The following is a 25,449-nucleotide window of genomic DNA, read 5'->3' on the forward strand; positions in this document are numbered from 1 at the left end:
ACAAAGCAAGCAGCTGCTTGGAGCTCCAAGGCTCCGCTTTCAGCCAGCTCCTGCATCTCCCCGGTTAGTCCTCTCTCTGCCTCCTGGGATGAGGAAACAGGTGTCAGAGCTCTTCCTCCTGGATGGGATTCCTCAGGACGGGCTGGCGTGGGGCAAACTTTTCCCACTGTTGCTTACATACCTATTCTGTGGCTCACACCCTGACATCAGTCTCCAGGGCTGTCAGGCCAGAGCCTTCTCCCAGCACTCGGTTGCAGTGAAACCGTGGCCTCAGAAGCAAGGATTGGCACTTCTGCAGTGCTAAGTGTCCCTTCTGTGCTCTGCTGCTCCCCCCATGGCATCGTCCTCCCTTCTCAACTCCCTGTGGGTTTGTTGCAGGCCTTTGGAGCGGCAGGCCTCAATAACGACTTCCCGCTGGCACAGTTCTTTGCCTGGGCCCGAGCCCTGCGTCTGGCCGACGGACCCGACGAGGTTCACAGGACAACAGTTGCGAAATTGGAACTGAGACGTTAGCTCTGGCCTGCTCTTGGAAACAGCTGCTGGCAGGAGGAAGAGGAAGTCCTGGGGCAGCCTGGGGATGTGTAAATGTGAATGGGTTGCACTAATTAGCACAGGGTGTTTGTAGGTGGCAGTTAGCCCATTAATTGCAGTGTCCATGTGGATTGCTGAGCCCCTTGAGGCACAGGCAATGGCTCGCTAATTGCTTTCAGTGCTGGGCTCATTTGGTGGTGGAAGAAAATGCTGAAAAAGCGTCCTTGAATCGCACTGATTGGCCTTACTCCAGCCTGTGATGGCGCTGGCTGCACCCCCTGTGAGTCCGAGCCCTGTTCCCCAGGCTTCCTGGGCTAGCAAGTGGTCAGCCTTCAAGGCTGGAGAAGAAAGGGAGCGTCTCCTGTCATCCAGCAGCAGTCCCTCAAGGACAGCAGCCTAACTTTAGATCAGGCCTCAGATATTTGACAGGTGCTGACAGGTTGCAAGGAAACCCTGCTCCTCCTCAGAAGAGATGGGACAGATGGCAGGCTGGGGTGAGGTGGGAGGGAATTGGGCAGCTCCTGAAGCCTCTTTCCCAGGAAGTCAAATGCTCGGTCTGTGATTTGCTGTGTTTGGGCTGCAGGGGTTGTCATTTGCTGCATCTCCTTCTCTATTTCACACTGCTTTGGAGAGAGCAAAGAATCATAGAAGGACAGAAGCCCTGGAACAGTTTTTATAGTGGGGGTGCTGAAGGCCATCAAATCAGACTGAAAACCCCAGATCCAGTCCTGGTGTAGAAGGAATCACGCTGATTTCTCTGCCATTTGTTAGTTATGGTGGGTCAGATCAGAATAAAAACAGACCCACTTCTTTGTGTGTGTTTGTCACATGAACCCATGTTGCGTAATTGGTTCTCCAGAAGGTTTCATGCCTTCTTCCTAGGAAGGGCAGCTCTGACAAAGGGGGAGACAGATGAATGGCTGGTTTCCCTTTGTCTTTGGGGTGGCCTGGACTGATTGGGAAGAGACACAGTGCATGCATGAGCGGCAGGGGGGTGAGCACCTCCCAGCAGTGGAGATGGTGCAGCATGGTGGTGACTAATGTTCTCTCTAAACTTTTCCATCTATGTGCAGAATAAATTTTTATGCGCACTGCGGCATTTGCACCACCAGTAGAAACAAAACACCTGGCTACACATGCTCTGCTAATCCGCTGGGCAGCAGCTCAGTCTCTCCTGAGCAGCCTCACAAGTGCACAGTTTACAAGGGAATATTTGTAGTCCTGGAGGCCAGGTGGGCTTGGGTGGCTAGGCAGAGCCTCACTCCCAGCTGCAGTACAGACATGCCCAAAGAGCTCCCCAGATTTTCTGCCTGTGGCAGCTTGCCTGCAGCCCTGGTGTGAAATGTGCTGACAAGGATCCCCGAACGTCCCCATGCAGACACTGGCGAGTACAAAGGAAACCCGGCGAGGGTTTGGAGATGGAGCTGCACCTGCAGCCAAGCCGTGCTGGGCATTGTGCCATTGCTACAGGCTAGAGGAGCTCTGAGAGAGTGGGGGTGGCGGGGCAGGAGCTGCTGAGAGGCCTCACAGAGCAGGCCACAGAAGTGCGTGAGCAATGCAAGGCAGCCCCTGACACACGTGCACCTCCAGCCTTCTGTGCTGCCCCTGGTCGCAGCTCTGGAGGCCAGTGGTTCCAGCGAGGGCCTATTCTGCTAGACTTGTGAGAAGCAGGGGTGCTGTAAAGCCAAGTGACAGGCCCTGAGAACAAGGCCCCTGGTTCCTCGGCTAGAAGCACAGAGCCAGAATGGGTGAGTGGGGGAGCTGAGCGCCTCCTTTGGGGATGGGGGGTGGGCAGCACAGCTGGTTTTTGCAAGGAGGGTGAACGTTGGGAACAAGATATAGTCTGGTGCCATTGTAGCTCCAGCGTCACCCCGCTGTCTTGGGCAGCACTACTCCCTGGGAGCAGAGTGCAGCTGGCACAGGGAGCAGCTGAGCCTCAGGCTGTCTCTCTGACATTAGTGGATGCGCGCAGAAGGAAATGGTGCCAGGGTACCTGTTCCCAACTAAACAACTGCTGTGCCCCTGGACAGCGGCACGCAGAGATGTCGTTCCTGCTGGGGATTGAAGGGCAGGCAGCAAATTGCTCTGCTTCAGCTCAGCTGCTCTTTCTCATACGCTGAAGATGGAATTGCAGCTGGCTTTACATTCTCCAGTTGACACTTCTGTGTCTCTTGGTCCATATCCCATGTGCATAGCCGATTATTCTGGAGACCGTAAAGCTCTGAGGCAACCCTGCAGGCCTCAGGCATAACTCCTCCCTTCCCTGACCCTGTCATATCTCCCTAAGCTATGGGGGACTAGGCCCCGAAAGGCCAACTGCAAAGTACTGTGGTTTTCTCCTGTTCCCCACCCCCAGGGTGGATTCTTGCAGCAGCCAGTGGGGCTCATGGGAGCGGTATGGGGCCAGTTCTTCCAAGTCACAGGTTACTGTCCTAACCACTGGCTCATGAGAAAAGACAGTTAGGGCCAGTGGTTAGGGCACTAACCTGTGACTTGGAAGAACTGGGTTAAATTCCCAGCTCCACCCCAGCCTTCCTGTATGATCTTGGGCAAACCAGGCAGTTGGGCCCTCTCTGTCTCAGCTTCCCCACCTGTAGAAGGACAGTAAGAGCACTGCTTAACTCAGAAAGGTGTTAACCCCGTTAAAAGGTGTGAGCAGGACCAGTTGTGGGTGGCTGACCAGCCTTCGCTAAGTAAGCAATGAGAAACTCTGACTGGGCTGTATGCCTGACCAACACTGAGCTATGAGAAGGACCTTGAGCAGCACTCTGTTAAAGCTAGGCCATGACTCATTTTAATTGTATTTACATACCCAGCTGTGCTCTGCCGTTCAGAAAAAATAATATAACACCTTCCATCAACTTCTGACAAGTGCAATCGTTGATCCTTTCTGTTGCAAGAGAAAACATACTATGTTGTTCTTAAATAGGGAAAAAATTCATCTCCATCCAGTTTGGTGCCCCAGTCCACCACCTCGTTCACCTCTTTAGGGGGACAGGCTCTGGGGCCTAGGCGCAATATTGTTGGGGAGCACATGGCCATCTAACATATAGACACAGACCAGGATGTGGTGCATTAAATCGGGGGGAGCAAACATTTACATTGGGCCCCGCTTTTGGTCCCTGCAATTAGTAAAGCCCAACCTGGCTAATGTACTCCAAACCGATGGAAATGTCAGTTACGCTCATGTGAAATGACCTTTTCAGCCCCTATAAGAACACAGGTCTGTGGCGTGTGAAACCTTTGTTCACTGGTGTGTGAACAGGACTGCACAGACATGAACAGTCACTTTGGTCCACATTGTAATGTGATAGATGAGCCTGACACACAATCGTGCTGCACACCCTCATGAAATTTCACACCCAGCCCCGAGGAGTCCCACCTGCAGTTTGCTCACCTGGCGCTAGACAAAGCCTTTGTTCCCAGTGCCCCATGTTACAGGGACGAGGCCATTATTCAGGTGTGAAATACACACCTAATTCCCTCCTTCACTGTTCCCCCTCCTTGCACTGCCCACCCCAGCTGCCTAATGCCCAGCCCTACCTGCCGGGGGGTCACGCAGCACCAAGAGGCAGCAGCCCGTGGGGGAGCCCCTCTTAGAGGTGGCCCTGCTGGGGCCGAGGTAAGGCCTGCACGCAGAATTCAAATTCTAATTCGATCAAAAATTCCTGGGTGTCCTGCAACCTTGTTCTGTGCACCTGAATGGAGAGCAGCGGAGAAAGAAGCGACCATGCACAGAGCGTCACCCTGCAGCTTTGTGGGATGCAAAGGGGACACGTCTGGAGGCTAATGAATTCAAATTACAACTTGGCGCTTCCACATTAGCCTTCATTCGAAATTGACGCTGTACCCATCCAGTAAGGAGCTGATGGGATCGACAGCGAAGTTTTCAGACTGAGCTACCTCCTGTGAATGTGACTGTAGCCGCAGCCGAAGTGTCTGATGCAGCAGCCCGACAGCAGATGATGACCGTTGGCCGTGGGTGATCAGCCTGCACGTTGAAATCTACTGGTAGAAAAGTCTGGCGGCGGCATTAACGATGTTACAGCGGCGCCGGCCGGGCGGACTGGCAGGAACCAGCCCAGCCCCACGTGCTGCGCGGCCCGGACACTCCCCTGGGCGCTCAGCCGCGGCTGCTCAGCGCCTCGCCCGCGTCTGCCCCCCGCCAGGATGCTGCGTGCGCTCGCGCTGGGCTCCAGGCTGTGGGGCCGGGCGGCTCCGCGCCAGCTCAGCCGCCCCTTCTCGGCCGCGGCCTCCGCCATCCCCGCCCCCAACCCCCGCCCGGAGGTCGCCTACAACAAGGTAGGGAGTGGGCAGCGGGGCCGCCCGGGGGATGTCACCGACTCTCTGCGCAGTCGGGGGCCCTGCGGCCGCCTCTTTCCCAGTGCTCGGCAGGGGGACGCCCCGGTCCGGCGCTGCACCAGGCCCGCGCGGATAGGTTGGGGCTGGGCTGCGGCCGGGCCGGGTATGTGCGCAGCGGGCGCCAGATGCGCCTAGTCGAGCTGAGCGCCTGCTCTACGTCTCAAGGTCACAGGACCCAGCCCTCGGGCCCCGCAGACTGAGGAAGGAAGCGGTGCTTCAGCCCCCGGGACGGGGAGCCTTGGCACCGCAATCCCTGCCCTAGCTACCCCTGGAGTTCCGTCTCTTCTGCTTGCAGGCCTGCCTGGGACCCCCAGTGCTGAGTCCTGTGCCTGAGGTGCAGCCCCTAAAAGTCGTTTGCCAGCCCCTTGACGTGGGCCTGGTGGTAAGAGCCTCTGCTGCTTTACAGCCTGAGAATCTGACCTGCCTGGCTGCAGTACCTGAGACGTTCCTGCCTTCCCCGCCAGGTTCCTTGCTCGCCAAGCAAGGGAGTCGCTGTGTGTTGTAGCCCTGCCAGCCTCTATCGTCACAAAACAAACCTGCAGTCCTGTAGCACTTTAAAGACTAACACAATGAATTATCACTTCTGTGGGGCAGCCCGTTTTATTTCCAGGTCTGAAGAAGTGGGGCTGCCCCACTGATGCTCATCACCTAATAACTTATTTTGTTAGTCTTTAAAGTGCTGCAGGACTGCTGGTTTGTTTTATGTTTGCTCCTGTGCAGCAAGGAGCAATATAGCTGTTCCTTTATTGTGGTGGCTTTAAAAGCAGTGACAATGCCGTGGGACTGGCCCAGCATTGGCAACCTGCATTGTAGTCAGTTGGGGGTAGAACAAATGCACAGGTCCCTATGTGCTATGAGTTCCCAGGATGCCACTGGTGGGGGGTTATGTAATATTTGTCTCAGTAACCTGTCCTCCAGAAAGGCTGCCCAAATACTAACTGCAGTGCAAATTGAAACTCTCCTCCTGTGGTGGAGACAAACTCCAAAATAATGTGTGTGTGGTGCTGGAACCATGGTGCCCCACAAAGCTGGGATGACTGCGCAGCACTGTGACCCAACCGCCCTCTGGTACTGCTTATTGTTCGTGTGTTAATAATGTTTACCAAGCCGCCAACCATTGTATTTCTGTATTTGGTGATCATAAGTACATACAAACAGCCACTACCAAATCTCCTTCCCTGCTTTCTTAACACCTGAATTTAGCTTAAAGCTCATGAATGCTGAAGTTTTAGACCTCCCCCCACTTCCTTCCTCTCTTTCTTTTCCCTCTGATCTTTGATAATGCAGGTCAAGTCATGCTTGGGTTTCCATGCATGAGCCTAAAGCTGAAGTGGCTGGGTTGTAAATGCTGCAAGGGGTATAATGAATTCAGAATAATACTGTTGTCTTTATTGGTGATGAGCAGGAAGCTGAACAAAACAAGTCTGCCCATAGGTGCTGGAACTAGAGGGGTGAGGGGGTGCTGAGCACCTCCTGGCTTGAAGTGGTTTCCTTTACAGAGGGTTTTCTGTTTTTTGGTTTTTTTTCCAGTGACTCTCAGCCTCCCCCCCAAAAAAAATTGTTCCAGCCCCCTCTGGGTCTGCAGAGAATTTAACTGTTACCTCTTTTGCTATAAGAAATTATTTTACAAAACAACTCCCCCCATCAAGTAATTTAGCTTTATTGGCCTTTGCAAGGAACGCAGCCAGTCCTTGAACCTGGCCAATGAAACAAACTGTTCTCCACTGTGTGTGTGAATATGGTCTGAAGAAGTGGGTCTGTCCCATGAAAGCTCACCTAATAAACTATTTTGCTAGTCTTTAAAGTGCTACTTGACTGCTTTTTGTTTTGACTGTGTGTGTGTGTAAATTCAAGTCATAACTAGTTTGAGGGAGGCAGTCTATGCTTACTTAGATCAGTTACTGTTAGCAGTGCAAATGATCAGAGAGAAAAAGTGATCCATTGGCTAGGGTTTTGCATGTGGCCTGGGTATGCGGTTTGCATTGTTTTTCATAGATTTTTCTACTCTTATTTCATTATTACCTCCCTGGAATGCTGTTTGGTCAGCTCAAATGCTGAAGAATGAACTGTGAGAAGGCCCAGACAAGTACACTCTTATAACTGCTGTGTCACTATTTGTGAGTAACAACTGTAGATAAATCAGTTACTTCTGTAGGGGAATTTGCTTGCTTTCACTTGTGCAACACTGCTCTGATAAAAGGGCTGTGGTCTTTGCACAGACTTTTCTTAGGTGCCTGCATTTGGCCTCTGAAAGAACTCTGCTCTGTCAACTGAAGTTCAGTCTCTCATGCAAACGATATCCCATGTCACTCTGACAAAGCTGAAGCAACTGCAGAGAAAAAGTGGATTTATTTTTGTCCTTTTAAAAATAACAAGCTCAAAGCTCCTCAGATCAGGGGCTGTCTAGAATAGGGATTCCTGCCTCAGTACAGTGTAGCCTTACTCCTGAGTGGGGCTTTTGTGTAACGTGCCAATCAGAATAGCAAACCAAAGTCTAGAAAAGAGGCAACGATAGAGCGTGTGAGGCAGAAACTGACCGCAGTGGGACTTAGCAATTCTTAGTTGTTCCAGATGGAAGGAGGTGCAGAGCAAAATTTTGCCCTGTTGGAGGGAGATTGTGTGAAGGGGCAGCAGTGGCCATGGTGAACTGGGTAGAGAGGGAAAATGGAGAGACCTCAGTGATGTGACCTAGTAAAAGTTCTGGAACCTTCCTAAACAAAGGCTGTAATTCTCTCTGGCAACCTACTGAAGTGCCCAGAAGCCAGTTTGCTTTATAAAATAATTAGGATTTGCATGCCTGTGTCCTCACTGATCAAATGCAAACCGAATCTATGTTTTAAGATTGCTTCTCCTCTAGTTCTAATGGGAATCACTGGGGGGGAACTTGGTATGGAAAATTTGTTTATAAAGGAAGTCCTAAAAGATACTGAATGTGCAGATCAAGATCCAAGGGACCCGCTCCGAAGTGTGAAATGCAATGAAGAATGATCTATTCTGGCTTAACATCAGGGGCTGACAGCAATATATGTGCTGGTTAAAGCATCTAACACAACTGCATATAGAACACCCTGATCAGGAGTGGGATTCCATAGCAGTACCTGCGTGAGCAGAGAACGCACAGTTCCTACCCTTTGGAATTCAATCTAATTTGAGACGAGATGGCCCAAGTGAGTGTGGCCAACAGAAGAAGGGTGAGAGGATGAAGGAGTTGTCTCATGCATGTTATGCAACAGACATGATATGAAGAACCTGCATGGGTGAGGTCCAAATACACAGTGTGCAAATTAAGTGGAAATGCTGCAGCTCTGGCAGGGGACTGGTGGCTTCTGAAACTCTGAGGAAAGTAAGGACTACCCTGAGGACACACTCTCTCTTTAAAGAGGCCTGGCCCTGTTCCTATAGACCAGTGGTTCCCAATCTTTTCAGTAACCCAGCACACTTCAATGACACAAACAATTCCAGGGCACACCCACTTTTTCCCTTGTGCGAAAGCCTGCTGTGATAGGAGCAATGGCTGAAAATTTCAACCGTTAACTTGATTTCTGTGGGGCAGGAGGTGGCTCCAGAGAGCAGGTTCCTCTCCCTTGGAGCCATGGTTGGTCAATTTTCACTTCAGCAGAGCCAGAGCAGTGGGAAGAGGGAATTGAGGACCCTTCCACAGCTGGGGGCTCAAGCAGCAAGGCTACCTTATTCCCAGCTGGCCTGGGGTTGGTCAATTTCCCCTCAGAGGCTTTGTAAAGGGGCTGTGGGAGGGAAATTGATGACCGGGCACCAGCTGGGACTCGGGCAGCTTTGCTGCTTGAACCTCCAGCTGGCATGGGGTCATCTAAGCATGCCCTGAAATTTTATCAGTCTCTGCCCCTCACTCTGTGTTCTGCAAAGAGCTGGGGAGAGGAGAAATTGATGACATTTCCATGGCACACTTACACAGTTCTTGCAGCACACCCTTGAAAATCTCTGCATAGTCTGCACAGGGTAGCGTCCCAGTCTTGCAGTTGAGTTGGTAGTTGTTTCAAAACTTGGCAGCTCCGTTTTGGACTGGAGGGGTTGATCAGTGTCAGAGTGACCAGGGTGGAGAAGGAACCACTCAACCAAAGTTGCTGCCTTGTGTATATCTTGGAACCCTAACCTGGGCATAGAATTGCAGGATTGGAAGGAACACAATTAAGCACAACAAGGTTAATAAGGGCATAGTTTGTTGTCTTTCCTGGTGGCTTTTGTCTTGCTCTGTTTGTTGTCTGCCCTCTTCCTGCCCCACTCTGCCTCTTTATCCTAGTTTCACAACATATTTAGAAAGAGGGAAGGGATGGAAAATGCTTTTTTTTTTTTTCCCCCAATATGCACAAGTTATTTCTGTTGGGTGCTGTTCCCTCTGATCTCTAGGTTGTATCTGGTAGGAAGAACAGCTAGGCACGCCTGGGGACTCTGGCAGAAGTGACTAGGTGAGATCCTGTTCATATTCCCAGTTCTGGGGCCTGGGGGGCTTCTTGGCCTCATTCCTAAGGGTGTATGTCTGGGCTGGGATGTCTGGAAAATGGCACAGTTGCACAAATGGCTACCCTGCCATGGCACAATCTAGCACAGGGTCCCAGTGGCTGCAACAGTATCTTGTGTAGATTGTGCACCACTCAGACTCTCTGCCTCGACTGAAGGGTTTGAGCTTTCCTGACTCGATGCTTGACTATCAATGGTCTCCTGCCCAGTTTTGCCCGATCCAATATGCTGAGAGATTCACTGAGTAAGGCTTAATAACTGCAGCTCAGAAACAATTTGCCTTTGTTGGTGGGGTTTTCTTTTTAAATCCCAGAGGGTAGTAGCTCATCAATGATTACATATTAAGTATTGTTTGCAGAGCCACACAAAAGTAATTTGAACTGCTTAAGGTGAAGAGCTGTGCTGCCAGCTTCCTTTTAAGTGCAGCACCAAAAATAGAGTGCCTAGATTATATGGCTGTCAGGACTGAATACTTAAGTGTCTTTTTTTTTTTTAATCACAGATTTTCATAAACAATGAATGGCATGATGCAGTCAGTAAGAAAACCTTCCCTTCTGTCAACCCTGCCACAGGGGAAGTTATCTGCCAGGTTGCTGAGGGAGACAAGGTAAACACCATTCTTATCAGATCTCAGAGACTGATAGGTATTGACTTACAAAATCAGGGCATAGGAAGAGATCCTGAATGTTTCTTTATAACTTCTGTCCAGAAACATGTTTGCTGTCCATCCTTTATTCTGCAAGGGCTTGAACTCCAAGGAACGAAAAACTGCTACAACGTTTACTGTATATAAAGCAGTGTCGGTGTTGCTTTGCTATTCATTTGGGTTCTCCCTACCCCAGACTGCAATAAAACTCTGGCTTTGCTTTGATTCTATCAAAGGTAGGAAGCCAAACAAGTGGGGAAGATACTTAATTGTGATATGGTACTGTACTATTTTCGCCCTCTGTAAACATTGGAAGACTGAAGCACAAAGGTGAAGTAACATAAGGCCACCCATGATTAAGCATGGGAACCTGGATTAGAACCCCAGAGGGATGGGGAAGAACAGGCTCTTTTCCCAATGTTGCGGTCTGTCTTTGCAGAATGTTCCTATGCCAGGGAAGGACAGCAGCCAGCGTTGCTGTGTGCCAGAGGGTTGTCTGCCTGACGTAGGTGCTATAAAACAGGACTTGAGGCTTGGTCTGGTCCCAGTGAAATGGAAGGGATGGATGTTTTATCAGCAAAGGGGACCAGATCTCTCTGATTGCACTTGTGCCTAGGGAACTGCATGCATTATGTGCTGTACAGATGCAGATTGGAACAGACCCTTCCAGAGAGCTTCTAGTCCAGAAAGAGCAAAGAAGAATTCTCTCCACTTTTACATGTGGAGGATCAAGGCTCAGAAAAATTAAATGACTAACCTATGTCTGCTTGGGGTCTAGGCCGGGCCAAGAATTGAACCCAGATCTCCTGAATCTCCTTTCAGTACCTTAACCAGCGGGGCCAGCCCTTCTCACTAAACTTATCTGTTCTGCTCTTGTTGGAGGATGAGGAGGAAATCACTGGGATTTCTGCACGTCCCGGGAGTCAGTTGCTTTGCTAGGCTGGCACATGTGCCAAACACGGGAACTGATGACCAACAGCAGAGAGATGCTGGATTGTAAACTGAATCAGCCATGCTAACCCTGAACAAACCCCACTAGAGACACATGAAGTCCAGCCTCTTGTCCTTGTCAGAGGATCTAAAGTAAATATTAACTAGCAGACACTGTCACAGAAATATGCCTCGTGTAAACATGCTTGACGTTACGCAGGACAGCAGTTTATGTGCAGTGTTGGTGGCTCAGCCTATTATGCTCATTCAAATATAATTTCTTAATGTTATCTCTGTGCAGTGCTGGGAAGGCTACAGCTGGGTGGGTAAATGAGTCTGCAAAATGAATCAGACTGCAGTCTCTAGAGGATCAGCTGATAGCAGGGCTGGGTTTTCATGCCTGAAAGATGCCCCCTGCTCTTATGAAGGAGATATTGGGAGCTCTCTGGTGTCACAAGGACAGACGCTCTGTTTCCTCCCAGAATCCAGGGACCGCTGCAGCCAGTGGTAGGATTTTCTTGTTTTTTTTAAATTGCATGAAGTTCATGAATAAAAGGTTGGTTGTAAATTATCTAGTGTAATGCCAATGTTGGGCACTGCTGGAGACGGATTATCCAGATCTTGGCAATGGGACTTCTGCAGTCTCAGCCCCCAGCTCTCTTCCAGTGAGCCAAAGTGTGGGACAGTATAAACAGGCCTGCACTATACACGGCTCTCAGCTGCCCAATGTCCTGGGAAAGGAGGCATTTTGAACCCCAACAGAAACATCAGGGGACTAACCCAGCACAGGGACCTAGTGCAGGAACCCAGTGTACAGCTTGGAGTATGCACCAAGAACCCAGAAAGTCCTGATGCAAGTGCAAGCTGCATTTCAGCTTCTCCTCTCTCCCCTTGGGCCAGTTCCTGACAACCTCTCATTTTGTTTGGCCTCTGCTCTACAAAGCTGGTTCCCTCTGAGGGCAATCTCCAATAGGCAGTGGGAGAGGGGAGCACCAGCCACTAAGCACCTCTGTCTGCATTCCTCCTCAGGCGGATGTGGACAAGGCTGTGCAGGCAGCCAAGGCGGCCTTCCAGCTGGGCTCGCCTTGGAGACGGATGGATGCCTCTCACCGGGGGAAGCTGCTGCACCGCCTTGCCGACCTGATCGAGAGAGATTGGGCATACCTGGCTGTGAGTATCATGCTCCCTATCTCTCCTCACTGGGGTGGCACTGTTTGAGAGGAGAGTGTGGTGCGTGTAGCTGGTCTGATTCTGATGGGTACAGGAGGAATTCTGGGAGTGGCACCAGAGGTGACCTACCTGTTTGGGAAGGAGATGATGATAGGGAGCAGGGCTCACCTGGGCCCTTGGCTACACGTGAAAAAGGAGCTGCCAAGTCAGGAGGAAGGAGCTGGCTGTTGTAGCTTGTGTTCTAAGGGGTACAAAGGATGAAGAAGGCATTCCTCATATCTGGCTACCCATTCCTGCAGTCTGACCACAGGGAGGACTTGCCTGCTTGCTCCTGTCTGCAGCAGCTGTGGCCTAGGCTTGGAGTCCTCTGAACCTGCAGATGCTGAGGGGACCTTTTCCACCTTGACTGAATGTTCTGAGCATGGACCAGGCACGACCTTGGCTAGAAGGGTCTTATAGCCTAGTGGCTAGTCCTGCTCTTTCTCTGCAGCTTGTGCTGTTAGAGACAAAGGAAAGCTTGACTGGTTTCTTGGGGAGCAGACTTTTGCCCTAACTCGCACTGACTGGAGATTCACCACATAGTGCTGTCAGCGTGATACCCACTGAAACAAGCCCTCTAGCCTAGCCAGGGCTTGCAGCCCCATTGCTTCCTCTGCTACTTGCAGGCATGCTGATACTGATCACAGTTTCACCGCCCTGTCTCATTTTTCCCTTCCCCTCACCCCTGTACTTTAGGTATTAGCGGGGAAAGTAATAACAATGTCCAGACCCTACTGTTAGCTGCCCTTGGGGTGTCTGATCCAGGCTGAGGTGTTCAGCCTGGAGTCTGGAATAGCTGTGGAGTCAATATACTTTGCCTCAGGAGAGGGGAGAAGAGGTGCTTGGACCAGTCCCTTCCATCCTTCGAAAGAGTCACAGCCTAGATAAGGAAAAGCCACAGCCTATGTAAGGAAGAAGGGTGAGGGAGACTTGCAGTGTTGAACATTTTAGGGCTAGATAAGAAGAGCTAAATGCAGAACCGGTCCAAAGAGCAAGCCCAAAGCCACACACATGTGGCTGGGAGTGAGTCCTGGGATTATCCAAACACAGGTTTGTAACTCTGTTTGCAGGAGCTGGAAACTCTGGATAATGGCAAACCGTACTCGGTCGCCTACTTAGTGGACCTGGACATGGTAACCAAATGCATCAGGTAGGCATTTATTTTCATGCAACAATGAGAGCAAGGCATAGTGTGCAGTGCTGTGAAGTCTGGTGTGTGTTTGGTCTGGGTACCTAGAGATCTACAAATGCTGCTGTGTGGTAGGAATTCCTGTCCAGGAACTGCTGTAATTGCAGTGTGTAAGCAGCATCGGTTTGATCTGACCCAACGGCATCATGTGTTGTGTCCTGTCAGCCTGCAGCTGGGTGAAGCGCACCTGAGCCAGTGACTCTTTCATTCAATTCAGCCAGCCTAGGGCAATCAGCTGTTTCCTCAGCATGGCCTTGGCACACATGTTTGAGTCTGGCCTTCCTATAGCTACATACCAGCTCTGAAAGATGCTAATGGAGAATCTGAGACGTTGGGATTTGTTAAACTCAGGGTAATGGGCCACTGTGAGCTGACTTGACCCAAACAATCTGTTTCTGCTGTTCATATTCAACTTGCTGTATGTAAAGCAAAGCAGATACCAACCTGGCAGGCTGGTGTCCGAAGACCCGCCAATGTTAGTGTGGCCAGAGGCTGTATGGAGGCTTTCTATGAAGATTTTATGCTGGCACAATCTTGTCCTTGGGGCTGGTCCAGTATTTAAGCTGAAGGTAGCTCAGAGGCATAGCTCAGCTGAAGGCATGTTGCTAAAAGTAGCCTTGTCAAATGCTCAAATAATCGTTAGTCAAGGAATATGAAACCTGCACTGTGATAAGGAATTTGCCAAGGATATTTTACCTGCCTGGTTTTTAAAAAAAGAAAGGAGAAAAAAAAAAAAAACATGCTGTACTGTTGGGTTTCCATGCTCATAGGTGGGCTTGCCATCCTGGGACTTAAAAACAAGCCCAGACACTGGAGAGCTTGCAATGAGTACTGAGCTTACACTGCTTTGAAGGGGCTTCCACATGTGACTAATGCACTGTTTTTTAAAAAAAAAAAAAAAATCAGGTGACCTGAGCCTCTTACTAATGTTGTGGCTTTCCGTTCAGGTCCTTTAAAAGTCACTATTTGAGCAGTAGCTCTGAGTTGTGGTACCTCTCTGAATTTGAAATGTGGCTGCACATGTGTACTGTGTTCTGGAGCCAGACTCTTTTGTAGCATTGCCCACTGACCCACAGGTGCATCCATGTGTTGTCTTATGTTTCAGGCAGGGTTATGCAGGTTGACACCTCTGCAGTTCCCTTTTACCACTGCGTGGCGGAGTCTGAGCCCCTGCCTGAGATGTCCCAAAAAAAAAAAAGTTCACTTATTCCTAAATCAGTGACTAAAACAATGTGATTGTCAGGTACTATGCTGGTTGGGCTGATAAATTTCATGGGAAAACGATTCCCCTTGACGGAGACTTCTTCACTTACACAAGACATGAGCCGGTAGGGATCTGTGGACAGATCATCCCGGTAAGTAGAATGTATTGTGGTCCTGCAGAAATGCTCCTCATCATAGAGGGAAATATTAAAATGCAAGTTTCTGGCCTCTGCTAGGCCTAATTTTCCTTTAATACTGAGGGAAATTATGCTTAGTGGCATTTTATGTAGGTCTGGAAGTGATGAAGGAGACTGGGTGTAACTGTCAATCAGTCTCTGGATTGAGCTGTGAACGATAGAATTTTAACACTCTGACCTCATTTACTCTTGTTGCAGTTTGGGAAACAAATGGTCAAATACTTCCTCCCTTCATACTGTTAATAGAAGCCCTCTTAGGCAACATATTAGAATAGTTCCTGTGTATGATAGGAAAATAGAGCCCAATTCATATTCAAGTCTCAGTTCCCTTTGCATATAGTCTTATTTCTGTGACTTATAGTAGACATAAAATAGTGTCTAAATATTACCTTGCTGGAGAGAAGGCATTCCTTTGTGGATGGTGTAACAGGCATGTTAGAAGACTGGTTGTGATGCACTGTACTTTGTTTGTCTACTGATGAACAGGAATTGGATATAAGCTTTTAATTCTGGAATCTTGTTGGCTAATGAATTTAGTGCAAACCTTTTCATAGCAAGCTCTTGCCGCTGCACCTCTATTAACGTTTCGCATTATCTTGTGGTCAGTTGGAAGAGGCCTTGTTTCCAACAGATAACATTAAAACTCTCAAAGTAGACGTAAGCTCTGTAAATAGACATCGTCCTTAGTATACCTCTCCTTTAAAAATAGCATATCCTGAGAGGCTTCGTGCGGTACAATTGCAGGCCCTGCTCTTCACTCTGAATACTAGGTTCTTCTGGTTTTGTTCCTAATTATTTGATAGACTTCAGAAGTAAATGACCAGCTCTCCTGTTCAGTCCACTGGAGCTAAGTGAAATTAATTTAATCTTCTATAGCTCTGTGCCTATCAAGTGAGTGGTGCTGGTACTTACAGCTAATGCTGCATCCCTATGCTTGCTATATCCAGAAAGGCCATGGAAGGGAGGATGGCCTCAGGGTTCCTGCACTTGACTAGGATGTGGAGTTTTGGGTTCAGTTCTTAGTTCTGCTACTGACCATTGGATCGTGGCTAATTTGCTTAATCTCTGTGGTTTGGTTCCATGATACAGAAATAATACTTTCCACCCACACTGGGGTGTTGAGACTACACTCATCCTATTGTGAGGTGCTGGTATCCTTTGGTGTGGTGCGTGATTTAATTATTTAATATATATAAAAACCTCTAAAAGACCAGGTCAGAAATCAGGCCCATAATGTAGAATCACATGGAGAAGTTTTCAGGAAGTTACTTTAACTGTCAATGAAAAGACTAATTTTTTTCACATAAAAATTTAAGCTTCTGCAGTTCCCTCTTACCAGAACACAAACCAAGGGCAGGAATGGTGAAAGGAAACACAGATTTATTATCCAGGGTGCTGTAAAAGAGCAGTGGAAATGGAGATGAATGTGGGTTTGGATCCACAGCTAGTGAAAGTGATTTCAGTGGAGATGGGCCAACTAAAGAAGGTGGGATCTGTCAGACTCCCATTCAACTCCCCAATGAATTAAAAGGGAGAGTAAGCATTTTCACATCTAGCTTTGGCTTCCTCGTCTTTTGCAGTGGAATTTCCCGCTGCTGATGCAAGCATGGAAAATTGGTCCTGCCTTGGCCACTGGGAATGTGGTTGTGATGAAAGTGGCTGAGCAAACGCCCCTCACGGCACTTTATGTGGCCAGTCTGATCAAGGAGGTGAGTTAAGAAGCTGGTTCTGGGACAGCCTCCCACTTCTACATTAGTCTGGGGTTGTGCAGTGAGTGTATACCAACACAGTAGAGTGGGTTACAGGAATCTGCAGGAGATGGGGAGCACCCTGGTAGAGGAACAGCCAGAGCAAAAAGTTGCCAGAGCCAAAGAGGGAAGATGAGTGGTGGTGGTGGTTTAAAGAAATTCCAGCACCTCATGTAACTAGATGCCATTCCTGTATCTGATGCCCTTGTCCCCAGCAGATACATACCATGCTGCTTTTGACTGGGAAGGAAGAGTCCAATGGACTTCAGTGGGCTATCTAGCCAAAACTATGCTGAATTACTAGCTTCAGTGAACTTAAATGAACACTGTCCCTTAAGTTATCTCCTAAGTGGGCAGTCTGGCTTTAAGGTATTGGAGGCAGTTCTGGAGTTGTTTGTGCTCTAACAAATTCTTAAGAAGGCTGTGGGCTGGAGGATGAGTGAAGTGAAAAGGAACCCTACTTTGGGGAGCGGGGTATTGGAGGTTAGTGTGACTGACAAGGTTGCAGATCCTGTAGCTTTGTAAAGGGAGAAATAAAGTAACCTGTTTTCTTTGGCTGGTGAACTTGCAGGCTGGATTCCCACCAGGGGTGGTTAATATTGTTCCTGGCTATGGGCCCACTGCAGGGGCTGCCATTGCATCCCACATGGAAATAGATAAAGTGGCCTTCACTGGCTCCACTGAGGTAAGACATGGCATGTCTGCATCCCTGTCAGGAGTCTCAGGCATGTGGCTGTGTGGCCTGTGTAAAATGTAAGCTCTGTGCCAAACACTAAAAAACTGTTTTGCCTTTTTTTTACCAATGCAGCTGTCTTTAAGCACCAGGACTGATTTTTAACCAAACTAAGCCTCACTCTGTTCAAATGGTATTTTTGGAATGGTGGTTCTTAAAGAAGATTGCCTTTGAGCTGCTCCCTTGTAGGCTAAACTTAATCTCTGGGCAGGCTTCAATGACTCAGCTCAAACATGACAACCAGGGGATTATAAGGAAACTCCTGCCAGATGCCCAACACCAGTAACCTGGGCAGGTGATGCAGTAAGCTCAAACGGGGGCTGAAATATGTAGGATGCTGGGAGATGTACAGAATTTAAAATCTTTGGGTATTCCTCTAAAATGCATACAAGCTATAAGAACGGACAACCATACTAGGTCAGACCAAAGGCCATTTAGCTGAGTATCCTCTCTTCCAGCAGTGGCCAGTGTCAGCTGCCACAGAGGAAATGAGCAGAACAGGTAATCATTGTTCTCATGTGATCCATGTTCATTCACAGCTTCTGACTGACAGACAGGCTAGGGCCACCATCCATGCCCATCCTGGCTAATACTCAAATGACAACATGCGGATGGTAATGTTTGTCCTGTAAGCCCAAACTGTGATTGGTCTTAGAAAGACATATGAGCGTGTCACTTTGTACTGGATAATAGTCTCAGGGGAGCTGTTAATGTGTAGCTTCACAAAAAATAAAACAGTCCTGTAGCATCTTAAAGATTAGACATTTTATCAGGTAATGAGCTTTTGTAGGTACGACCCACTTTAGATTCTGGACTTGTACCAGAATCCATCTTGAACCTGTGGTGTTTTTTTCAGTGGAGATAGGGCATGCCAAAGGGAGACTCCCCCCAAGGCAGGAATTCTATTTTAAGCAATCAGCCTTTATCTTCAGCTGACCGTTTAATCTGCTAGCAGGTCCTAAGAGAGTACAAAGAACTCTGAAAAAGCTGTAGACGCAAGAGAGAATAAAAATCAACTTGGAAGTTTTCCTTTAGATAAGAACAGCTGTTTAGGATAAGAATTTGTATCTAACAAGTTTCTTAGATTAGAACTAGCTAATCATTATTTTAATTTAATAACTTACACTGAGCTGGCTGTTTTCACTCTACTGTTTGTACTTATTATCAAGCCCAGTGCAAATTGTTCGCTGGGGGATGGAGCAAACACTGTGCAGATCTTGTTCATTGATGACATGGACGGACCTTACAAACTTTCTCTTTTACACAGAGTAAAATGGATTTACTTAGGGTTTTGGTCTCTTTTGGGGGTTAGTTTCCTGGATGCTGAGCCCTTATAGTTGAGCTCTCCTGGAGCTGAACTGGTTCAGTGTCTTTGTTGATTTGCAGGGGCGTGGTAACCCCGTCTCTCTGCCTTATCTGGGGCAAACCAGAGGATCTGGTCTAGCACGACAAAGGGGTGGGGAACCCCAGAGAACAGGAAGGCAGGTGTGAGTGGTATGATCAACGTACCAGGGAACAATCCTAAAGGGATTTTTGTGATTTTTAAGCTGTCACACAGTGTGGCTCATAAACTTTTTAATAAGGTGACCAAGTGTATTTTGTCTTTTGGTGATCCACCCAATGTCCAAATTTTGGTGGTAATAACGGGCCAACGTCCTTCTCCACTGTTACCTCTTCCTCATCCTTCAGTAACACCTTCTGTCCTGGCATTACAGCACTAATCCCAAGCCAGAGGGAAGGCCGAGGTGTGTGTGTGTTTGGGAGTGTTTGGTTTGGTGAGTGAACCAGCCTCACTTACCCTGCTGCTGCAACAACTCCTGTCCTACAGGGATGGGTCCAGCAACTTGTGCTAGTCTAAGCATTGTGGTGCTCAGGGTTGAACTACTATTCATTCATATTTGGTCTGGCCACCCCCATCCATCATGACAGGAGCTGCTGCTGTGGACTGAGTGGAGAGCAGGCTTGGTCTCTACCCCATCTATTCCCACACCTCCCATGGCCTCTACAACCCTGTTGGAACCTTCCATCAGTTAAATATTTGGGAATCACTAGCTTAGTAAATTGAGAGGTGTTTATTTCCTAATCTTGAGTCTGCTGCTTCTGATACAGGTTGGACATCTGATCCAGAAGGCTGCAGCAGAGAGTAACCTGAAGAAAGTGACGCTGGAGCTTGGAGGGAAGAGCCCAAACATCATCATGTCTGATGCTGACAGTAAGAACTGATTCAGTGTATTGTTGCCATTGGAGCTCTCAAGATGGTGTTTTTCAGCCAGGACTTGGGAAGGGCTGGAAGGTTCTGATAGTGATTCCTACCTCTCTGGAGTCCTGTTGATGCTGCCTGGCTAGTGGCATACAGAGTAAATGGTGCATCTTGGGAGGAGTATCTTAGATCATTTTGGCTAGCGCATTGCATGTGTCATCATTTCCTCACAGAACAACAGAGGTCATGGTTGGGAATGGGAAATATCATATCCACAAATTACACTTGTTTTCCTGCAGACCTCTCACAGCTATACTCACTCTTCTGGACTCCATTTCATTTTGTGTAGTAGTGTTTCCACACATTCTTTCCTCCACTTCTGTGCCTTCCTTTTTCTAACCTGTTGTATTTTTTCTTAGTTCTCTTCTATTCTCTTCCATATGGATTTTTATATGTGTGTGTGTGCACTTCTCACTTGGGCAAGAAACTGTAAATGGTGGTGGCAGAAGGAAATTTCATTGGATCCAAAACTTTTCCAATTTGGTTAATTTCACATGGACACTGCAGTGTGGGTAGAATCTTACCTAAATAAAGACTTCATTTGTCAGCATGTAGACCCTATATTCACAGTCCGGCTAGAGGAGCATCAGACTCTTCCATATGAATTGACTGAATGGAAGGGCGTTCATTGCCTTGACATTCCTGCTGTTGGCATGAAGAAGATTCTCCCCTTAGCCATGTGTTGAGTTTTTGCCATCTCTTTCGTAGTGGACTGGGCTGTTGAGCAAGCCCATTTTGCCTTATTCTTCAACCAAGGCCAATGCTGTTGTGCTGGATCCCGGACATATGTCCAAGAAGATATATATCATGAGTTTGTAGAAAGAAGCACTGAAAGAGCCAAGTCGAGGGTGGTTGGAAACCCATTTGACCTTCAAACCGAACAGGGACCGCAGGTAAGAGCATGAAGCTTCAGTTTTCCTTCTCTTGAGATGCTGTTTCAATATGCCTTAAAACTTGGGACTGTATCCATGAACCATTAGTTTAGAATTGAAAGTACTTGACACTCACGTGCCTAACTTGCATTAACCTTTGCATGGTACGTAAATGAAACAGGATTGACTGAACTGGCTTAGATAATCACTTTGACCTCAAAATACTCCATCTGAACCTACTGGATATAGCAGTTTGACTTGGGACTCAATCTAAACATGGCATGTGTCCCATTTAACTCCTTCCTAATGCGACATAAAGAACTGGTGTACAGTAGGATCACATTTATGAGGGTTCCATGTTCAGAACCCTCATGAACATTGATTTTTGCAAATATGGGGGCCTGGGGGAAGCGGTGGCTGCCAGCGCTCCCCCCACCCCCGAGGAAGCAGCATTCATGAATGTCATACTCATAAATATCGTGCCCTTACTGTATACAGGCCAGGATGTGGTGAAGTCCTTTTCTCCCTCCATAAGGATCAAACCAACCTCTCTCTATTCTCTTTGGTCTTAGGTAGATGAAGAGCAGTTTAAGAAGATCCTTGGTTACATCAGCACTGGCAAGCAGGAAGGAGCCAAACTGCTCTGTGGTGGCAATCCTGCTGCAGACAGGGGCTATTTCATCCAGCCGACTATTTTTGGGGATGTGCAGGACAACATGACCATTGCTAGAGAGGAGGTCAGAACAACTGATTTGTAACTCTTCTCTTTCTGCCAAGTGTCTACCTGCTGCTGCTTCATTTTATTTTTTTTTAATCTCTTGATGCTAGAGACTAAGTATTAGAATTCCAGAGATTTTCTGACCACTAATTTTTGCTAGAATCTGAGGAAACATGGACAAGCCATCATCCAGAAATAATTATCAGAGGGGTAGCTGTGTTTGTCAATAGCCTCAAAAACAGCAAGAAGTCTACTGGTACCTTATAGACTAACAGAGGTTTTTTGGAGCATAAGCTTTAGTGGGCAAAGACCACATCTGAAAAAGTGCATCTTTGCCCACAAAAGCTTATGCTCCAAAAAAATCTGTTGGCCTATAAGGTGCCACAGGACTTGTTGTTTATCCAGAAATGTTTTTCATTTAGATTTCTAAGGTTAGAAGGTACTAATGTGATTGTTTAGTCTGACTTCCTGCATAATACAGGCCACAGAATCTCACATAGTAGTTTCTACATCCAGCCTGCAACCTTTGGAGCTACAAGCTAGACTAGCAGTGAGCAAACTTTTTCCATCAGGCCTGCTCTTCAGCTTGCATTTAGCAGCCCAACCCACACCACTACTTGGCTAATGTACTCCAAACCAATGGAAATGTCAGTTTTGTTCATATGGGTGGAAAAAAAGGCTTTTGGCATGTATAAGAGAATGTGTGTAGCAGAATGTAAAAACTTTAGTAATCAGTATATAAATGTGAATGCAAATACATAAAAACAGTACCATTGGAACACTTTTAATGAGATGGATGAGCCTGACATCCAGCAGCTGATTGTGCATGCCCCTGCTGAGGTGCACTTTGTGCACCCACAAGCTAGACCCGGGTGGGTGGGTGTTTGTTTTGTTTAATATGCTCTGTTTTGATTTCAGATATTTGGGCCAGTCATGCAGATTTTGAAGTTCAAAACCATTGAAGAAGTCATTGAGAGAGCAAATAATTCCAAATATGGTCTGGCAGCAGCAGTTTTCACAAAAGATCTTGACAAAGCAAATTATGTGTCGCAGGCATTGCGGGCTGGAACAGTCTGGTAAGTCTACACACAGGATCTCTATTGCCAAATCCTTCCCCTGAATTTTTAAAAGCTCTAGCTTTCTCATTCAAGCTGCCTCCTTCATTAAATGTATAATCTGTATTTAGTGTATACCTTGGTGCAGGTACAAAAGTAAAAACAAATCAAATGTTGAAAGTCTCAAACTTTTTAGTAAAATCCCCAACCCTTCTCTGGCAAAACTTGTACAAACAGCTGAGCCTTGAAGAGTGTCAGACAAGAGGCATAGTGCATGGAATGGACAAACTCGTTCCAATATTAGTTCAGATGATGCAAGGGGAAAACCTTGCCAACTTCTAGTTACCAGCCCTCTCCTAATTTAGAAGGTGATACATCATTATGCTGTCTGAACTGCTGCAACAGAGTATACAAAGAAAGCCATGTCTAAGGTAGTCAGGGGTTTCACTAAATAGTTCAAGATGCTTGTTTTGACCTATCCTGATGAAACAAACTGGAATCTAGTGAAATCTCTGGAACACCATCATCTCAAGTTCCATCCAGAGTAGGGCATGGAGTAAGCAAGTAGTTGGTACTTAAAGTTGGCCAATGAAGGGTAGCTTTAATGCTTGGTATGCTGACAGGTGGGAGACCTGAACTGGATTCTTAACCAGGTCTTGCTCTGTGGGTCAGTGGGGAATGAGACTAGTACTCAATCAGCAAATGAGTGATTGTCCTGCCTTACATCTCTTCCACCCCAATCATTCTTGTCTGACTTTGATGTTTGCAAAATTTTGCATTCTTTGGACTTGCTTAGCCAAAAAGCTGCTGTGTGAGAGAAGTCTGGTGGAGGTAGACTACTTGCTGTAACTGAATTTGAAGAAATGCTCACCCTTTAATTATGGAGACATTCAAGAAAATCCTTGGTACTGTAAATGCTTGAGAGCAACAAACTGCTTCTAAGGTTTGGTTTCCATGACAGGGTAAACTGTTACGATGTGTTTGGAGCTCAGGCCCCATTTGGTGGGTACAAAGCATCTGGAAATGGGCGAGAATTGGGGGAGTACGGCCTGGAAGCATATACTGAAGTGAAAACGGTGAGTATCAATGTGTGCCCCAGAGGAAAACACCAGAAATAGGGTTTTTTGACACAATAATGCAAGAAGACAGTTAGCCCTCACTTTTCACTGTCACAAACTTTAAAAAAAAAAAAAAAAAAGTTTTAATTGTAGCTCTGAATCCTATGCTCCAAAATAAGACTTGGGCACTTGCTTAGGTTATTTCATTAGTGAATGCCAGAGTATTAGAAAAATGGTAAATAAACTTCACATGCTTCTCTGAGGTGGGGCAGCTAACCTTTGCCTCTGTCACTTTACACATGAAGAAAAGTGACTTGCAGTCACACAGCAAGCCAATGGTAGTGCTGAGAACAGAATCTGCCAGTTTATTGCCCCCAAATACTTCTGTTTAATTGCCTTTGTAAAGAATGAGTGGGCTTGTAATGACCTTATTTAGGGAAGGAATTTAGGCCTGCATTTCTAAGGAACATGTGCTATCTAGAAGCTTGAATATTAGTAGTCCAGCATTTTATAAATCAGCTACTGAATAGCTGGAATGTACTTTGCTATTGGGAGACTGTTTGTTTGAATTCATTACCTTACAACATATGGTGATGCTGGAAGAAAAAAAGTAAATCGCTAAACAGAGCCTAGAAACTTCCCCAAAGTGAGCTCTATTAGACTGTAAAATCAGTTAAAAACCCACTACAAGGTACACTTAAAAACAGAACATAGAGAATGAGACATAAGGAATAATCTGTAATCTGGGCCTACCAATGTCTCTTCCAGTTTTAAGTTGTGGCATCTATACTTGAGCATCATACCATTTAGGAATAATGGAAAAACAACAAAATGAATCTTATTAACAACCATTCTTCTTTCTAGGTAACAATCAAGGTTCCACAGAAGAACTCTTAAAGGGCACACTAGTTGCTCCATGCATCTTGAAACCTATACAGTTGAAGTTTAACAGGATAAGTGGGGAAACTTCTTAAAGCAAGCGAAATCTGAAGTCCACACATACAAAGTACATCAAACACTTTTTAAATCTTTTTTTAAAATGTTTAAAAGTGCCTGAAGCAATTTCTTGTTCTCTGCTTGTCTAAAATTTCACTTAGCTTTAACTTTTTTTATACAGAATGTAATTATTTGTACATCAATGTTATGCATTTGGGTAACCTCATCTGCATTTGTTGGAAGACTAATGTGCTCTTTTTTTAAAATCATTTGAGTGCTTTGTGGAAATACCATTCTTACAGATAGCAGCAGTTAATTAGCTTATAATTAGTTTGCAGCATTTTTTAGGAGTAAATATTTCCCTGACTTGTGAGAGTACTGTCAGTAGCATCCATAAGCAAAAATATGTCCCTCTAACCTAGCAACAGACATTATGTAACTTAGTAGCTTCTGAAATCAGTGTTATGTCATACATTGAGTATCTAGATGTTTTTTCCCCTACTCACTAATGTGAAATATCTTGTATTACCTGTCATTTCCTAATAAACATACTAGTTTAGTGCTGTTTAACCTGCCAAACTTAAAATTAATCCTACATTTTGGTTCACTCTATCGGTGGTTATGGTCTTAAACGGTTAACCCGAATTAAACTGCAGGGAGAGGCTAACATTTTTGTACATACCAGCTACTACTCAATCTGCCATACTCCTTCCTCCTGCACTAACCAGTGCTCTAGAAGATTAAAACTTCAGACTTCCACTACAGCGGCTTTGTCTTTTTGTGTCTGAAAAGAGAAGCAGTTCAGCCAGGATGAAGTAATGCAACCTCTAACATCTGGCATTTGTTGCCTAAGCCAAATGGCTGGAAGGCCTGGGGTCCCTTTTAAAAGGGCCTGGGGAAGGGGCAGGCCGCTGGGGAACGGTATTAGGCTGCCGCCTCTCGGGCACGAACCTTTCAGGCCCGAGGAAACTTGCCCCTATGAGCGGCAGCCCCAAAGTTGTTGCTGTTTAACTGAAGCGGCTCCTCAAGTGATCGCTGTCTTCCCCCACCGCTACGGGGCTGCCCGGGGCGCGGACGGCTGTGGCTGATGCGCCCAGCTGAAGCCAGAGGCGGCTTGTGGGCATACAGTGCCCCGCTGCGGGCTGCTGGGCCACCGCAGGGCGTGCGGCGGGTACCCCCTCAGCGGCCCTGTCGAGGCCCGGACCCGGGCAGCGAACGCCGGTTACTGGCAGATATGGTGCCGCCCCTGTCGCCGGCCACCTGCGTAACGGGCTCTGGGAGTGTCCGGGCCAGGAGCGGGCGGGACCC

At 47.2% G+C, this 25,449-nt stretch overlaps 2 protein-coding genes across 4 annotated transcripts in view; both read left to right on the forward strand.

The window, feature by feature from the left end:
* ACAD10 (acyl-CoA dehydrogenase family member 10) overlaps positions 1–3,786 on the forward strand; it is a 38,814-nt gene extending 35,028 nt beyond the window's left edge. For all 3 annotated transcript variants that reach the window (XM_075013053.1, XM_075013055.1, XM_075013054.1), the window contains one exon: positions 379–3,786. In XM_075013053.1, coding sequence (XP_074869154.1) covers positions 379–513 — 135 coding nt within the window. In that variant the 3' untranslated portion in view covers positions 514–3,786. The remainder of the gene's footprint in view (positions 1–378) is intronic.
* An 848-nt stretch (positions 3,787–4,634) lies between these two features.
* Positions 4,635–24,900, forward strand: ALDH2 (aldehyde dehydrogenase 2 family member). The gene is made up of 13 exons (XM_075012267.1): positions 4,635–4,833; positions 9,890–9,994; positions 11,993–12,133; positions 13,243–13,322; positions 14,605–14,716; positions 16,342–16,470; positions 17,081–17,194; positions 19,352–19,454; positions 20,211–20,395; positions 20,947–21,111; positions 22,011–22,168; positions 23,109–23,223; positions 24,070–24,900. Exons 1-13 carry the CDS (start codon positions 4,702–4,704, stop codon positions 24,100–24,102), a joined length of 1,572 nt encoding a protein of 523 aa, XP_074868368.1. The 5' UTR covers positions 4,635–4,701; the 3' UTR covers positions 24,103–24,900.
* Positions 24,901–25,449: the final 549 nt, after the last annotated feature.

This window comes from Carettochelys insculpta, chromosome 18 (assembly GCF_033958435.1).
Source record: "Carettochelys insculpta isolate YL-2023 chromosome 18, ASM3395843v1, whole genome shotgun sequence".
Taxonomy (NCBI): domain Eukaryota; kingdom Metazoa; phylum Chordata; order Testudines; family Carettochelyidae; genus Carettochelys; species Carettochelys insculpta.